Here is a 17,972-nt window from a genome sequence, read left to right as displayed (position 1 = left end):
AAGAAGGCAGGGCCATCAAGCCTTGTGTGATGACAACACAGCTCAGTTGTTCGTGTCATCCAGCCAAGAGCATGCCTGCAGCCAGACAAGTAGAGGAGGCCAGTCTTTTTTTTTTTTTTCCTTAAGATTTTATTTATTTATTTGACAGGGAGAGACAAAGCAAGAGAAGGAACACAAGCAGGGGGAATGGCAGGCAGAGGGAGAAGCAGGCTTCCCACCGAGCAGGGAGTCCGATGTGGGGCCTGATCCCAGGACCCTGGGATCATGACCTGAGCCAAAGGAAGACACTTAATGACTGAGCCACCCAGGTGCCCGCAGAGGCCAGTCTTGCTACAGCAGTCAGCCCACGTACCAGCTGTTGGCAGCCACGGGGTGAACCTGCACAGAGCAGCCAGTCTGGCCCTGGCCAGAAGAAATGCCCAACTGATCTGCAGAATTTAGGAGTGAAATAAATGCGTGTGGTTTGAAGTCAGTGAGTTTGGGGGTGGTTTGTTATGCAGCAAATGATAACTGATCTATCAGTTAAAAATGAAGGTTGGATGGCCATGTGCTTATCTGAGATTGTAACAATAAAAAATTTAAAGGAAAAAAAAGGAAATTTGAATTTCTAACTCTTATAATTGATGGATGGCCATGTGCTTATCTGAGATTGTAACAATAAAAAAATTTAAAGAAAAAAAATGAAGGTAATAGTAGTATTTACCTCCCTAGGTTTTTGTGTGGATTAAATGAATAGTTCTTGACATAGTAAGTGCAATGTAAATGTAGGTTATTGTTGCTTTCTGAGTGATTTAACTGCTACGTATCTTTGGCTGATCTGAGTTGTAGATCAAAGCTTTCCCTGGTGCCTGTAACTAAGACCTTTCTAACTTCAGTTGGCTTCAACCTTTGGATGTCCCATCTGGACTCCGGGCAATGAAAACCTCCAGAACCAGGAGAGAAGAAAGTCCAGTCAGCCTCCAGCCAGGCCACTGTATTCAGTCAGCGTTACACCCCCTCACCCTGTGGCTCTGGGCATCCTTCCCAGTTGGTAATTCCCTTCATGGAGAAAAGCTCAGAAATCTCACCGAAAATCAACTAAAAGGTCCTGAAGTGTTTAAGTGGCAACTATGTGTATTATTTGTTAGGGAACATTGATGCGGCACTTTCAGACTACAAGGACAATGGTTTGTAAACTAGGATGTATTCACTTTCAGACTCAGACTCATTTACTTTCTAGCTATATTGTTTCTCAGAAAATATATTTCCCAGCTTACTCCACTGGAGGAACACACACGCAAGGTCACCTGTAACATCTTGCTTCTTTGTTTTCTCTTTAAGTCAAATTGGGTAAACCAACAACCTTCCAGGTGAGTGTTTATAATAAGGCTGCAGATGAGGCAAATTACTTCCTTCCTCATTTTCAAAATAGTGATCTCTAAAATCTCTTCCAGCTTTTAAATTGGAATTCTCAAGAGTATTCTGCTTATCTTATGTAGCACATGATGTAACTGGAGACACCTGGAGTGTGTCTAAAAAGACTTTTAAACGGCAGAAGAGAACCTGTCTCATTTAACAGCTGCAGGGACAATATATATTTAGAAAAAGCATCTCATTCGTAAGTTGGGATATTTTTGGCTGGGTGCTTAGGTTATGCAGAGTTATAAAATGTGTTTGTGTAAGGGTGTGTGTGAGCGGTGGGGCTAGGGAGGTGGTTTTCTCCTTTTGTCCTGGTTGCTTCTCTCTGGTTGCATAAATTATTAAAAAAAAAACTGTTTCACATATTTGTAACATGTTCCTTAACTTGTTTAATGGTAATATTCACCGTGAGTAGAGACAAATACATAAATATTTATAAATATGAATATATATAACAAAAATGCATAAATATATATAAATTATACAAATATATATGTGTAGTATTTGTATAAACACAGTGTTTCAGTTTATTTAATACAAGGTCAAGTGTATGGGGTCTTTGAAAAAATGAATCAGAAAGAACCTTTGAAGGGTATTCAGTCCCAACTTCATTTTACCAATGAGGAATTTGAGCATCAGAGTGGTTATTTTATTCAAGGTAACTAGTCCGTGACCAAGGCAGAACTAGACCCTGGCCTGACAAGGAGCTCAAGTCAGTGTTTATCATATTTAGCTTAACAGTAACAGCACACATAATTACATATAAAAAGGAAAGCTTAAACAACAGTGCTCAAGAGGAAAACATTATATGGATTGCTGGGAAGTGATTTTTAACACCTACTCACAGCAGATGTTAACAGCGAAGGATTATGGCACCAGCCATAGTTCTCTGCTGGGGTCAGCCAGAACTAGCAATGTTTTTGAACCTCTACCATTACTAAATGCTCGCTGAATAATGAAGCATTGCCCTTCCCCTGGGGATACTTCGAGGCTCACAAGTGAGTCAGGCATATGAAAAAAGCAATTTGTTATGCTAGTCCCTTGTCATGTATACATTAAATAGTCCTGGGGCAACATTAAAATCTGTACCTGCCATATGATTTCATTTATATGTGGAATCTACAAAACAAAACAAAACAAATAAAAAAAAAAACAGAAATAGACTCGTAAATACAGAAAACAAACTGTGATTGCCAGAGGGACAAGTTGGGAGAAAGTTGAAGTAAGTGAGGGGAGGTATGAACTCTCAGGTCTAAGTAAGTCATGGGGATGAAAAGTACAGGGTAGGAATTACAGTCAGTAATAAGGTAATAATAGCATTATATGGTGACAGATGGCAACTGTCCTTAACTGTGGTGAGCATTTTGTAATGTATAGAACTGTCTAATCACTCTGTCGTACACCCGAAGCATATTATATGTCAGCTATACTCCCAGTAAAAACCAGTCTGCACCTACAGTCTCCAGAATAGTATACATTGTTGTGTTTTCTTGGTCTGTATTTTTGTGTTTTGTTTTTAACACACGAATAGTATACTGGAGCATTTTTCTAGCGTATGTAAACATAAGGCATGAAGAGCATTGCTCCCCCAAATTAGAGTTAGTGATGGGTGATCGAGGGTGTTAAAATTTCAAGTACCAAGACTCTGATTTTTGATTTTTGATTTTTTTGTCATTACAGGGGAGAGAAAAGTGAGAGCGCTGTCTGGGGCAGCAGGCTTATTTAGTCTAAAGGAACAACCATTAAAAACATAGGAAGAATTTTTTTTTTCCTCTCCAGCATTGTTATTACAGTTCAAAGAATTCTGCTGTTTTGTATTCAACCTCAGTTTGGGCTAAAGAAGGACAATTTGTTCCTCTTCAAATGTTTTTGAAGGTTTTCAAGGTGATTTAAAATATTTGGACTTTTAAATTAAGCAGTTTTTTCAAATTTTAAAAAGTAAATTCAGGCTCAGCGCTCACGGTCCCAGTGCCAAAGGGAGATGAACATAATCCCAACTGATACAGATGCCCACACTACCCATAAATGTGTGCTTTGGGAAGTCAGGCTTTAAATACAATTTGGACATAAGTACAGAAGATTCCCTTTGCGGAAGTCACTATAGCTTCCACCAGAAATTACCCGAGTTAGGAGCTGTCCCACCGGCCAGTGGCTCTGTAGGGATAGTCATGGGCACTGCTTTCTGAGAAATACTCCTCCTAATTCAAAAGCTCTGAACACCAAAGATAAAAGTTATCTCATTTTCACTTGCTTTTAAGAAACTGAAAATAATTTTTAAAAGTGTGTGGTAGAAAGCTGACCTTTATATATATAGAAAGCCAACCTTTGATTATCATTCAAGCTTTTCTTTTGGGAAATCTGACTGAGGGGACTGAGGGACAATTCATTGGGAGACTCTGGTCTGAAATCCTGCATCCACCCAGAACTGAGAAATGAAAAAACAAAAACATTTTGAAGAAAAATTCTAAAAGAAAGATAAAAGGTAGGAAAGTGTGGGTGTGAGGCATTCACGCTTCATCATTCCTTCTGCAACGTTGACTGGGCCATCTGCCCCAGTGTTTGGCGGTGATTACATTACTGAGCATGGGTTAAAGGTGGGCAGGAGTGGAGAAAGTCCAGTAAAGAAGCTGTTGCAGTTTTCAAGTAAAAGATAGGATAGTTTGCACACAGATGAGAGCAGTGGGAAAGGAGAGACATGGGAAGATTCCAGAGGCCAATGAGGTAGAATAATAGGATCTGGTGATTGACTGAAGACAGAAGTGGGGGAGAGGGAGATGAGGAATGAAAACCCAAATGGGTTTGGTAACCGATGTTAATAATGCCTCTCCCACAGGCATTAGGGTGGTCAGTGGTAGTAGATTATGAGTTTGGACACACTAAGTTTGGGGTGCTTGGAAGACCTTTAAATGGAGAAGTTCAGGAAGCAGATGCATGATTTGGAGTGCAGTATGAGGTGAAGATAAATCTGTGGCTTGGCTATCAGCATGGAAATGACAATTGAAGACGTGGGTATCCAGGGTACTAGAGAATGAGCAGGCAGAGCGAGATAAATGGAAGGAAGCTTGGGGCCATGGGTTTCTGGGATTCTGGAGACTCCGGTGCCTGAAGTTGAGATAGTCATGTTCATTGTAGGATAAATGATCCCTATTCACTCACATGTCTCAGAAGTGGGATTGAGTAACTGAATGTAAGAAAGAGATTCTGAACTGTCTACATATGAAGGACACAAGATTGCTTCTTGTTATGTCTAGGACAGGTGCCTTTAATCTTTCTTCCCTGGCATGTGGCTAGAGAAGACCAGAAGGAGCCCTGCAGGCTGGTACGGCCAGACCACATCAGCGTGACCGCTGGGAGAAGGCAAGGCTACACTGGGGCCAATTTAGGATTCTCAAACACTGAACTCTCAGTCAGACATCTAAAGCTATGAAGTCTCTGGCTGTCAGATCCGCCCTTGATCACTAGGAAAACACTTGAGTCCTAAGATCCTACGCTGGGTGTGCTGAGGTGGGGCTGGTGGTGGGGCGTATCTTTGTTTCTCTATACCTACATGGCTGCTGTGTTTATGGCACACTTTCTGTTACTTAGCTTGGGCCAGTACCTGTAACTCTGGGGGACGTGGGTTAAAAAAAGGGGGGTCCTATCCTCAGGGAACTTATTTAATAGGAATGTAATAGACATTTTTAATCCAGTATCTCAGGACTAATGCAGAATGTAGTTGTAAACAGTCCAGTTTGGTATTAATTGTAAATTGTAGGTGTCAATGTAATATTGAACTGAAAAACAACCAAACCTCGCCACACGTGTTTTTCTAGCTTTTACTTTCATTCAGAAGAGGAGAGCGAGAACTGTAATTCTGTCACCCACCCCGACACACACACACACACACACACACACACACACACACACACACACACACACACACACACACACACACACACACACACACACACTGAATACATAAACCACATCCCCGCGCATCCGACGGGACGGGTCCTCACAGTCCCTTCATCCCACGCGGCTTCTCCAGCGTCCAGGAGAGGGTTTGCCGGTACTCACTGCTGCCACCATGCGGGCAAGTGTGAGAATGGAACATCCGTCCCTTCTGCTGTTACTGAATCCAAAGACATGCAGAAAAAAACTTTCCCTACTAATATTCTTTTCCTTCTTCATTCTTTCCCTCACTTTCCCTCCCTTATTTCCTGTCGTCTTTTTCTTTTTTCGGTTTCTTTTTTTTGAGGGAGACACATAGACATCTTTTAGAACACTACAAACTTATAGTGTTAGCATCTGAACAGTTTCTCTTTTTAAATTAACCAGTGACCTAATATTGTGGGATTTTTGGGGGGGTAGGAGTTATTTTCTCACTTTTTTACCAACTTTGATTTAGACCACAGGCAGACAGATAGAGCCTGATGAGAAATGGAGCTGGGTACCTTCAGAAGTGAAGATAAACCACCCATTTTTCCCTCTGCTTTAGATAAATTATGTATTTCAGATGTAAGACTCTGCTTTAATGATTTTTAAATGACTTTCTTTGCAGACTTGACGTCATCCTTCACAATTAAACTTATTATGGCTAAAATTTCAAACCATAGTGTTAAACTACTCAATCAAATTACATGGTACTAATTAATAAGCTACAACACATATCATCTTACTCATGTTTTATAAGAAGCAACAATTGCGGTGAATTAAATAAAATGAAAAAACCTTCCACTTTCACAACTCTTTGTCTTTTCACATCAGGCAGAACAGGATCCTTACTCAGCTCCTGAAAAGCCTGAAGTGATGTGTGACATCTCTATATTTGTCCCTACTAAGGTTTAATGGACAATCAATCTCACATCTCAGCCAGGGAGCCCTAGATATTCGATCCGAGTATTTATAACATAATTGGAGAAGACTTAATTGCCAGTACTGGTTTTTGCTGATATATCACACATGAAGACCTAATAGGGAAATAGTTTCCCCACCCACCTCTGGTGTGGTCAGAGAATCCAAGAGGAGAAAAAAAAGAGAGAGAGAGACGTGTTCTTACCATTATCGTTGCCTTGCTTGATTTCCTCCGCAGTCCGATCTATTAATACATACAAAGACCAAACCACACAGGTAATGGCAATTACGTGGAATGTGACAGAGCAGAATATTTTCCTCCTTTCACTTGTGGTCATCTGTAGTTTCTCCCACTGCAATCATAAATGAATCACACAATGCTGAGTTTCTAGCTAGGGAGATTTGCTCCCCATTTATATCCCAGACATAGACAATGAATGGAGGAAAAACAAAATATCCACAATTTCACATGACACAACGTTCAAATAAGTCTTTGTGTTGGGAAAGATACGGAATCATAACCCCTGGAGTTATATATAACTTAAATATGTATTAAAATGAAAACAAATATTTTCCTATTCTCCAAACAAATTAAATCAAATAATTCCTGTTTTGCTAGCCTGTAGTTTCCTTGGGGTAGTTTTACTGTTGTACAATTTTTAGAAATTTTAGAAAACATTTCCTTTCAGGTTTCTGCATATCACTTCTTTGTGGTATTAGATTATAAGTAGTAATAAGTAATCTCTTCTTGGATGAATACTTAACCGGATACAGTGTTGCATTCTTGAATGTACATTAACAAGTGTTTGAATGGCTGAATATCTGATGAGAGAAAGTCACCATCTGCTCACAGCCCTTGTCCTAGAGAACACATTTTAGCATCTGGGCAATGGAAGAAAAATATCCCTTCAAGCACAGTCTTGATTTGCTGCTACCATTACTCTCAAAAATCACTCTCCTTTGGTCACACTCCTCAGAAAGTAGAGGGCTGCTCCCTCCTGGGAGAAGAAGAGGGCCGCAATTTTTACAGTAGTGAGTTAAGTTTTATATGAGGGAATATGTGTTTATTTATTTTGGAGAAACAGACTCTCAAAATTTGGATGCCTTGCCAGCTACGGTATCACTTCATTTCTGTGTTAGGAATTGTGTGTTTAGTTTTCTTTGCACTATTTCTAAAGGAAAATCAAATCACTGTGATCTTATTGAAGGTGAACTGATGTGCCAAACTTTCAAGAAACCATGATATTTTCCATTCTTATTATGCTCTCGCTAAAGCAAAATCTTTAGAACTTCAGAGGACCCCATTCCTTTCCCATCCATCCCCACATATAATTCCATGTACAATTCAGTTGAAGGTGAGGGCATACATTTGTGCTCCATAAGTCCGGGCTCGGCCACCTGCTTAGAGACATGGGTGAAATTGTTTAACTTCTCTGGGCCAGTTGCCTCATCTCCATAAGATGCCGATTGTGGCAGAGGCTGTGACAGGTTTGGGAGGAGGATACATTCTTCCCTTTTTGCTTTACCAACAGACTCATTCTGTGAGGGCTGACATCGTGCCCAGCTAAAAGCTGCTTTCCAGTCTTTCCCAGCAGAGGTGGGCAATGGCTGGTTTCCGCCAATGAGCTGAGATGGCTATCGACTGGGGTATCGAGTTTTTGTCTTCCTGGCACAGGAGCTGCCCCTTCTTCCTTCCCTTCATTTTCTCCTCTTTGTTACCTGGAATTCATAATTAACGGTAGGAGTCCCAACAGCCATCTTGCAACCTCAAGGAAAAGCCTTGAGAATTGGAGAGACCTCAGTCCAACAAGCAATGGTTCATCTCTGGATGCCCACTTACATGCGAGGAAAATAAAGCCCTGTCTGATGGAGCCATTGTTTCTCAGGACTCTGCTACTTGCTGTCAAATACAATTCCTGATAAAAGAATTAAATGGATACTTCCTAACTTCCCTTCCAGTCTGACGATTAAGATCCTATCATTTCATTTGTAAGAAGGCCCAATACTTAATGTCCGATCAGGATGCTCCAGAAAGTTTGGTAAACACTTTAGAGAAATAAAGCTTTCATTTCCAAACACCATCCATTCCCCTCCTACTGGCTAGTCATCAACACAGTTTTCCTTGTAAGGAGCTGTTAGAGCCTATTAAAAATTTCACACGTCATCTTGTACTTTCTTTTTCCTTAAACTATATTTTATATATTATTCCAAATAAATAATGAAGAAACCATGGTAATGTGGCTCTGAGAAAACCAGGTGCTTCAATCTAGGATCTATTTTTAATTAATCAACCTTGAACCGAAGATTTTAGTATGTGTATCTTTTGGCTTTTATCAAAAGTTCACCCCATATCTGTGAAAGATTGGTTTTTAAAATTCCATTTTGTCATTGATTCGTTGTCATGTTCATCTGAATAGCCTGTATAATTATCAAATAGAATATTATCACTTGGCAATAGCATGTTGTGATTTAATAACTTGTGAATTACCTTTATGGCCAATGTGACCAAATAAAAAATGCAGGATGGTGCAGGAAAGCGGCTTTACAAGTTCAAATTTCCTAAATGTTCCGAGTGAATGAAAATACCTTCAGTAAACAGAATATCCAGACCAAATCAACCATCATTTGCAGAAAAAGAACCTTAAGAATTGTGTCTTCTTAAATCTAAGGAGCATTTTGACGGAGTGTCTGAAACACATTTTTCAAATGTAATGAGCCTCAAAGAAAGAAATATCGGTGGGGCTGACAGGGATGGACCAAGCCATTTGTAAAGACTCCTTCTGCTTCCAGACAATAGAATCTTCTAAGTTGTCATTTCCTGAACTCAGTCGCATTTTAAGGGGGAAGTGAAGTGTAAAGGGACCATCAGACTCTCTTTCTTTCCCTTATAAATTCTTACCGGGACTATTTGGGAATTCAAGAGACAGAACACAGGTAAATGCAATGCAACAGTGCCCTCTCCCTAATGATTACATTACTGCACCCAATATTCAGCACAGAGTGCCAACAGCAATCCGTGTATTTTGTAAAATGTTCATCCATCTCCTTGTGTTTTCACGCTTATATCCAAAGTTGGAGTATGTTTTGCAAGACTTCGTGCTGAGGAATTGATCGAGAAGGCAAGGATAGAAATCATATTTTAACAAAGCTGCCATGAAGGGGCTCTGATTTAATATTTGGAATGCTGAAATTTAAATACCCCTTCACCAAAGCTTTTGTGACAGGAAAGTGATAATCTGTCCAGATGCACACAACCTTTGTGCTCCCCTGTCCAGTTTTACGAAGCAATGTGTGCTAAGGTCCACGCAAGCCCGAGTGCGATGTTTACCGTTGGGATCTCTCCGAAGGGAGATGGGAGAAACAAGAGCTTCCCCGGGTCAGGTGTCAGGGTGGCCCCCGCTCAGCAGCAGTGTCAGCCTCACCTGCGCCCTGTTCCAGATGCAAATTCTCACACTCCACTTAGGAGAGGACTCTGTGTTGGCCTTGCCCACGGGCACACAGAAAATATCAGCCCTTGCTCGGTCTCTGATGACACACAGCTCTCTGGCAACGGCGCGGCCTCACTTTCGCCTTGCCACAACAGGGCAGCGGGCATTGCCTTTCTTCTTCGGATTATTCAGGCTCCAGTCAAATATCCGTCCCTAAGTCCCTCAGTTTTAAGAGAACACATGTTGGGGCGCCTGGGTGGCTCAGTCCTTAAGCGTCTACCTTCGGCTCAGGTCATGATCCCAGGGTCATGGGATTGCACCCCGCATCGGGCTCCCTGCTCCGCGGAAAGCCTGCTTCTCCTTCTCCCTCTGCCTGCCGCTCTGCCTACTTGTGCTCTCTCTCTGTGTGTCAAATAAATACATAAAATCTTAAAAAAAAAAAGAGGACACATGTGTCTCCAAGTGGAATCAAGGAAGCTGGTGGAACTGAGAAGTGGCAGCTCCCTTTCCCTGCCCTGAGGGACAAGGGACAGCCATGCACCACAGCACACCACCCCACTTTCCACGAACATTTATGCTGCCCGCATCCGTCTGCAAGTCCTCTTTTACGCTTTCAAAATGGGGGATAAGCTAATGGGGGCCAAACCAGTTTCACAAAATCTTAGCACCTCCTACATGGATGGTCTTGGACCTTGCTGTAGGCTTTGCAATCTCTGGTTCTTTGGTACCTGTTTTATTGTTCTTGCCCTTTGGTGCCTTATCGAAACCCCTCAACAACAGAAAGAATTGAGCAGAACTCTGTTATTCACTTAGAAATATACAACTAGATTTTTTCTGAGGACTTCCAAATTGGAGTATAAATTGATGCAAAGATTGTTTCTGTGAAATTTTCCATTCGTGCTAGCTAAATCTAACTGTGCAGATTTTCTAGTTTCAATTATTTGTATTTGTATTATGCCCTAAAATACAAATTAAGAAATACCGTCCAACAAGAATGCTTTTTTAAATCTTCCTATCAGTGAAGAATAAAGGCAATTCATTTGCACAATATCAAAATACACGGGCTGGGGATTGCTTTACTAATTCCACTTCCTTTTCTTCCTTGACATAGTTCCAACTACATTTTCTAACTTTCTTAACAGCCGTAGAACCCAGAACGATCAGCAAATCTATTGAATGATGGAGCAAATAACTACCACCAGGTGGCGCGAGGACCATACCGTAGGAGTAACCAAGACTATTCTCCCTGCCTAGAGCCAGACTCAGGAGCTCCCAGCCAGCCAGCTGTGCAGCTCTTCCTAGTCATTTCAGCAACCAGCATAAATGCAAAACCACACCTAATTGTCTCTCCCTGTCATAACACTTAAAATATTCTGAACCTACTTATCATATGGTAGAATTTTACTGCGTGTGCGTGAAAATAATATCCGGGACAGCACATCTAAAATTTATTACATTATCTGCATGCTTTAGTAAGATGTATTGTGCCTGAGGATAGTAAGTAAACCCTACAAAAGTTCTGAGGTTTACAATATTGGTGAAGTTTCTAGAGGGCCCACTGGTGTGGGGGCAGTGGTTTTTTTTTTTAATTGAAGAATAGTTGACACACGTTACATTAGTTTGAGGTGTACAACATAGTGAGTGATTCACAAGTCTGTACATTACCCTCTGCTCACCACAAGTGTAGCTACCATCTGTCACCCTACAACACTATTATGATGCCATTGGCTATATTCCCTTTGATCCCAGTGACTTAGTCATTCCATAACTGAAAGCCTGTACATCCCACACCCCTGATCCCCAGCACCTGTCCCCACAACCAGCAGTCTGTTCTCTGTATTTACGAATCTGTCTCCTGGGGCAGTGGTTCTTAAAAAGTGTTCCCCAAAAGCATCAACTTGGGGCTTGTTGGTGTTAAATTAATGAAACAAGGAGGCCACTGGGCGGAGGCGGCTCTAATACCATGGCAGCCTACCTAAGCTAACCCAAATCCAAGCCTATACATGCCTGAAGGCTCAGCAATGGAAACCTCAGGATAACCAGTCACAAGCAGCCAACTAGACTATGAGCTACAGCCAATTGAATGATTACCTTTCTTTGCTTCTGCACTTTCTCTATATAAGTCTCTCCGCTGGATCCTGTGGATAAAAAGCTCCCAACCATTTCTGGTTTTGTACTGCCTGATTCAAACTGAGTTTCGCTCGAATAAACTCTTAAAATTTTTAATATGCCGGAGTTGAGCTTTTAACGTTGGAAATGCAATATTTTGGGCCCCACACCAGACTTACTGAATCAGAAACTCTGGAGGTGGGGCCCTACAATCTGTGTTTTAACTAACCCTCAGATGATTCTGATGCAAGGTAGATCTTGAGACGCACCTGCCTCATGACACTTGACAGAGTTGTATGGTGACCTCAATGGAGTCTACCCTAGAAATAGCACTTGCCACTCCCTGTCATAAACTAATTAGTAGTCCAGGAAAGGGAAATCAACAAACCAGTTTGGTTACCTGGCTGTGATATAAATATTTCAAGCTGAATGAACAATCACAAAATCAGTGAATTTGTTTGAAATAAATTAATTCGGTGTTAGCTCATTAATCACTAAATTATTTCATTTTTAATTTTAATTTTCAAATTAGTGTTACAGTACATGAAAACATATTAAGATGTAATTTTCTTAGTTATAATTCAAATACTGTGGGAGAGAACCAAACAACAGACTCTTTACACTTATGAGGCATAACTCTTGAGACCTTAATGAATCCCCGAGTTCACAGATATGCCTTGGTAAATCATTTCTCTCTTAAAAATGGATTGAAGAACCCTGGAAAAAAACTGTGACCTCTTCAGGGGTTTAGTGATATATATTTTTAAAGATTTTATTTATTTATTTATTTATTTATTTATTTATTTATTTATCAGAGAAAGAGAGAGCACAAGCAGGGGGAGCGGCAGGCAGAGGGAGAAGCAGGCTCCCCGCTGTGCAAGGAGCTTGATGTAGGGCTCGATCCCAGCACCCTGGGATCATGACCGAGCCAGGGGCAGATGACCAACTGACTGAGCCACCCAGGCACCCCTCTTTCAGTGATATTTACTACAAACCTGATGATAGATGGTAAACAAGACAACCAGAATGAAATGTGGAGGGTGGGCAGGTGGTTAAGCTCACTGATTAGTTAAGGGGCTCACTATCTGACAAAAGTCAGAAGGTGTCCATGATTCAAACTTGTTCCTCAACAGAATTACAAATAACCGTGTACATGGATCTCCCAGTTTTCTTACTGAGAGCCCAAACCTCAAATGTTATATCCGTAAATGTCCTGTGCGACTACTATAATCTCCTAAAATCATCCTTCCCCCCTCCCCATAGTTCACTCTTCCACTTTGGGTCCATTGACATGAATGATTTCACATCTTTCATGCATGGTCCCATTTGAAGGCGAATTCTCTACTTTTGGTTGACTGTAGCTCCTCTATGTCTCTTGACAACAGGACAAGAGGAGATGGTCTTGTACTGCAAGAGGGGTTAGGACCTATATCCAAAAAATCTGCAAACACAAACAGTGATGAATGAACCGTCCAAAACTCCAATCGAAATGCAAATACAGCATTAACAATTACCATGTTGGGATCATCCGAGCACATGTTGATTTAGAGTTGGGGGAGAAACAGTCATGGATACCTAGGTTAGGTAAAGATAATACTGCAAGTAACTGGCAGTCTCTCTGAGAAATGGCTTATACATTTTTCCCACAAAGAGGAGGAACACCTGGGAATCTGAAATCAGTGGCTATATCATGCTACCACTCAGTTTGTCTCCTTCAGTATTTAGAGTTACTGAATAATGGACATTGCCCGAACATGGAAAGGAATAAAAGTAAAAATTATTCAGTTCTAGGAATCTTTTAAAATTAGAAGTAGTTTTCAGACTTGGCCGTCTAACAGAATCCTCTGGGGAGCTAATTCCCAATCTCTACACCCAGGCTCGGCTGAATCCAGCACTGAGGAATGAGCTAGACAGTTTCAAAGTTTACTGTGTCTGGGATTCAAGGGGTACTTGTTAAAAAAACGAGGGCTCTGGGTTCAAATTCTGACTCTACCACTAAGTGCTGTGTGATCTTGGGTGAGTTATTTTGATGCTCTGTCCTTCCATTTCCTTTCCTGTAAATCATGATAAGAACAGTACCTACTTTACAGAGTCAAGTTGAAGTGAGTTAATGCATTTAAGTGCAGAGCAGTGTCATGTACTTAACAAGAATTCAATAAATGTTAGTGACTATCATAACTTGGAACTTGCAGCACCATATCCAATTACACTTCAACTGTCTTTACCTTCTAGATTAACGCATCATGTTGATAACATAACTGAAGGATGAAGAACGGATGAGCTGGGATTTGTTCACACAGAATTAAGGCAGTCAAAGCCACCTATCCCCATCTATTTTCCAAGCACAAATAGGTTTTTTTTTTTTCTTGAATAATGAATCTCGTAGCAGGGAAATACAGTCTGTTTTTGTTAACTATTTGTACAAAGAAGGATAAGTGGATAATTTACTCTGCATAAACTTGGTAGAATCATTCAAAAGGCTGCACAAGGGTAGCTTCTTTTCTGTTAGGATTAAAAAAATATATATATCACTGGTTGCGATATATGCATGCCCCAGTTAGTTTTCATTCTTTTTGTTTGGAAATTCAATTCAAAATGTTATGTTAAGACTTCCCAAAGAAATACTGTTCTGGGTGACAGTTTTCATAAAAGGCTGAAGGGACTCAAACATTCCAGATACATGGAAAGCATTAATGTGGGTGTATGGATTATAATTATGTCTTTCCTGAGTAAAGGAGGACATGAGAGCCAGCCTGAGAGGAAACATCCAGAAACATGCCCCAGGGCTGCTATTCTATCTTTGGAATTGCACAACCCAAAAGTTACCTGAGAATGGATAGGTGAAAGAAATAGCTTATTGTCCTCAAAAGGTAATTAACTTGGGTTTCTATACAAGATGACTCTTAACATTTGCTTTTCAAAAACAAACATTTTTTTGAGGCCAACCGATACAATAGTACTTTACTGAGAAGAGTTGGTATGACTTTACAGTATTTACAATAGTACTTGGAAACAGCCCAGTTGAGTAGAAGAGTAGAGGTGTTCTATCAGGGCAAATCCAACTTAGCACAAAAATCTAAGCATCCCCAAAATACCATTTTAAAGCTCTAGGAGAAGCTGCACTTATTTCAAGCAATAGTAGTAAAAATAAATTGTATCAATATGATTGTCACATTAGTTTACAATGTGAGTAATAAGTTACTAAGAAACATGCTTATGCAGAGAGATGTAAATTACCAGATGAGAAACTGTCCAAATGCAAAGACACTAGTAGCATCAGAGGCCAAATGAACACAGAAAATGTTGGAAAAAACCAGAGGGAGGAAGCAGAGTTGGGGTAGGAGCAAGGGGTCTGAGTGGGAGGTGAGGAGCACAAAGTGCCAGTCAGGTCAAACAGGCAAGAAGCCACATTCTCAGAGAGGTTCTGGAATGAAGTCACTGAGAACACAGACTCTGGGGTTAGGCCAACCTGGATCAGAGCCATGGGCAGGAAGTCTCACCTGTCTGATGTGGGGCAAGTGACCTACCTCCCTAAGATCCAGTTTCCTTGTGGGTAAAATTGGGATAATGATGCTATCTCTTAGACAGCCTATTTGTTAGAATTATAGAAGATAGCATCCATACATAGTTAACATTTAGTAAACCCTCAAGTAAGCCAGGGGTCCATACTGCTCTTGGGCCCATTGTGGGCTCAAAAACATTCTAGTTTTTGAATTCCTTGAAATGTAACAAACTCAGTTCTCCTTCGTTCCCACCACTCTCTTTGGTATACACCCCACTTACCTGACTCATTTATATTAACTGCTTGCTGCCTGTGGGCAACTGAATTTGTGATCCTTGGAGTACTAGCATCAATAACCAAAGTTTTTCAGAGATAGGAGCCATGAGGTAAAAAAACAGACATCCCGTGCTTTCAGAATCTTGGAAAGAGCTGAGGCTCTTAGGGTGACTCAAGGGGTCTCAAGGGCCACTGAGTACTAAAAGATGCTCGGAGGGAACAACCTGGAAGACCCAAGTTATTGTACTGATGTGCTGGAAGGCATTTATAGAAAACTTGTATGTGAGAATAACAATATTACAGGTATAAATAGTCTAAAAAATTGTGGCCAGTAAATCCAAAGTTGCTAAAATATTTGAATAAAGCATATTAGATATATTACATTCAAACATATCAGGATTACAATGTTCTCTTTTTATAAAATATATGTATATTACATAGTAAATGTACATCTACAAATACAGGAATTTGATGTTATATTAAACATTTTTTTTCTTATAAACCTTTTCCTGATCTCCCATTGTGTGCTTTCAAGGAGTTCACGAGAAATGAGATTTCCTCCAAGTTTTGAGCAAGACGTTTGTAGTGTAAGAAAAAAATTTGCTGAGTGAAATCATCCACTAGATGGTGGAATGATATCACATATGAAGATGACATGGGCAGGACAAAAAGAAAGAAATGGACAAGTAAGTCTGTCTAGAGGGGAGAGATACTATGTGGTACTCTTGCACATCGGCATTGGAGTTGATACGGTAACAGTTAAAATGGCAAATTCTGAGGCTCTGTCCCAGATCCATATGGGGGTACTTAGGAATCGGCATTCTTAATAATCACTCCAACTGATTTTTCTGTATGCTGAAGTTTGAAGATTACTTTTCTGAGGAAAGAAAAATTTAGGGAAACGTTTTAGAGAGAATCTGTAATTTCTAATATTTTTTCACAAGAGTGAAAATATTTCCACTTCCGTACCGCCACCCTTACCCCCCCAAAAAACTCACCTAAATCTGGATTGATTAGTATTGTCACGTAAGAACACAAATTACATACAGACTTAATAGATGCACTTAAACAAAATTTATTTTAAAATCTTCAACCAATATTCGGTTGTCTGCTTCCTCGTGAAGTTCATGGTGAAAAATATCCTATCATACACTCTGGAAGAGATGCCAGTATATTACTGCTCCAGGCATGCTGAGCAGGCAGATCTACAGTGTTGGGTCCGTGGGGATAGTTTATTATGGGCTGTGGCTTCATAACAAAAACAAAGGGAATGACTGGACCACATTCTATAAAATGGCCTCTTCCTCCTTGTCTACGGATTTAAGACCTTGCCTAGGACTCCTGGAATTGCCACTGCCATCTATGAGGTTCTTCCCTAGAAGAAATAAACACACCCCAGAAATATACGTTCCTTATGTTTATTTATTTTGTGTCTTCCTTCTTTCCTCCTCAGTGATTATACATAGACCAGTGCTCTTTCTTTGTACCTAAAATGATCATAGTCTTGCATTCTAAGAGAAAGTACCCATGCACGAAGCAGAATCATAGAGACTGGGAATATTGCAAGCCTTTTAAGCAGACCCAATTTTAACCCCTCATTTTCTACGTGGAGAGACTGAGGCCCAGAGAACTGAACTGATTTGCCCAGAGTAATACTCTAAGTTGTATGTAGTTTGTTTGTTTTCCGAGCTCTATTGAGTAGTGGCTTTTTTCAATCAGGAGCTAATTACTGAAGCATCACAACGTTTCAGATATTTTCTAGGTGCGAGGAAAAAGATAAGCCAAATTCCTGTTTTCACGAAGTTTACATCAGCGTCATAATTGTGGAGCTTCGAGTATTAGAATGGGGCCCTGTATGATTGCCCATTGGACTTCGATTTCATGAATGCTTCTATCCTTCTCCCAACTGTCTTCTCATGTGTGTGTGTGTGTGTGTGTGTGTGTGTGTGTGTGTGAATGTATGTAGTTACCTTTCTAAAATATTCCTTTGGGTGGCAGCAAAGAAAAAGGGAGGTTTCTCCATGGAGTCTCTATTGTCCAATGTCAATTCTCCTGACAACTCCTTGTCAGTACTTATTTTTAGGAAAAAAAAAATTCTTCATCCTATTTCCAACCTGCTTTAATAGTAGTGTCACATCTGAACACTGTGGTATAATGTGACTGGGTTTAGCTCTCACTGTTGGTGGTGGTGTTTTACTCTCACATAAACATTTGAAATAAATCTGATAAATAAATATATTTTATTCTACTCCAGCTTAAATGGTAGACAGTGAAGCTTTAATCTCTATTGATTCATATTTAGATATAATAACACAAGGATAACACAAATAAAATCAGTTTTATCAGTACTTTGACATCAAGCATAATTAGTCGGCTCACTATATTACCTTTAAACTTGTTTTGGCATTTTAGAGACTGAGCCTTTG

The 17,972-nt window shown here is 40.3% G+C and overlaps 1 protein-coding gene across 3 annotated transcripts in view; it reads right to left on the bottom strand.

Annotated features, from left to right (window-relative positions):
* MARCHF1 (membrane associated ring-CH-type finger 1) overlaps positions 1 to 17,972 on the bottom strand; it is a 471,309-nt gene that overhangs the window by 8,980 nt on the left and 444,357 nt on the right. For 2 of the 3 annotated variants that reach the window (XM_088021014.1, XM_028104319.2), the window contains one exon: positions 6,437 to 6,584. In XM_088021014.1, coding sequence (XP_087877140.1) covers positions 6,437 to 6,584 — 148 coding nt within the window. Of the gene's footprint in view, positions 1 to 5,327; positions 5,510 to 6,436; positions 6,585 to 17,972 lie in introns of those variants that run through there. The other variant, XM_028104320.2, reaches the window with a different exon arrangement.

This window comes from Eumetopias jubatus, unplaced genomic scaffold (assembly GCF_037043125.1).
Source record: "Eumetopias jubatus isolate StellerSeaLion01/CBP00866 unplaced genomic scaffold, mEumJub1_p1.0 scaffold_2, whole genome shotgun sequence".
Lineage (NCBI taxonomy): Eukaryota > Metazoa > Chordata > Mammalia > Carnivora > Otariidae > Eumetopias > Eumetopias jubatus.
This window is presented reverse-complemented; position numbering and strand designations above follow the sequence as displayed.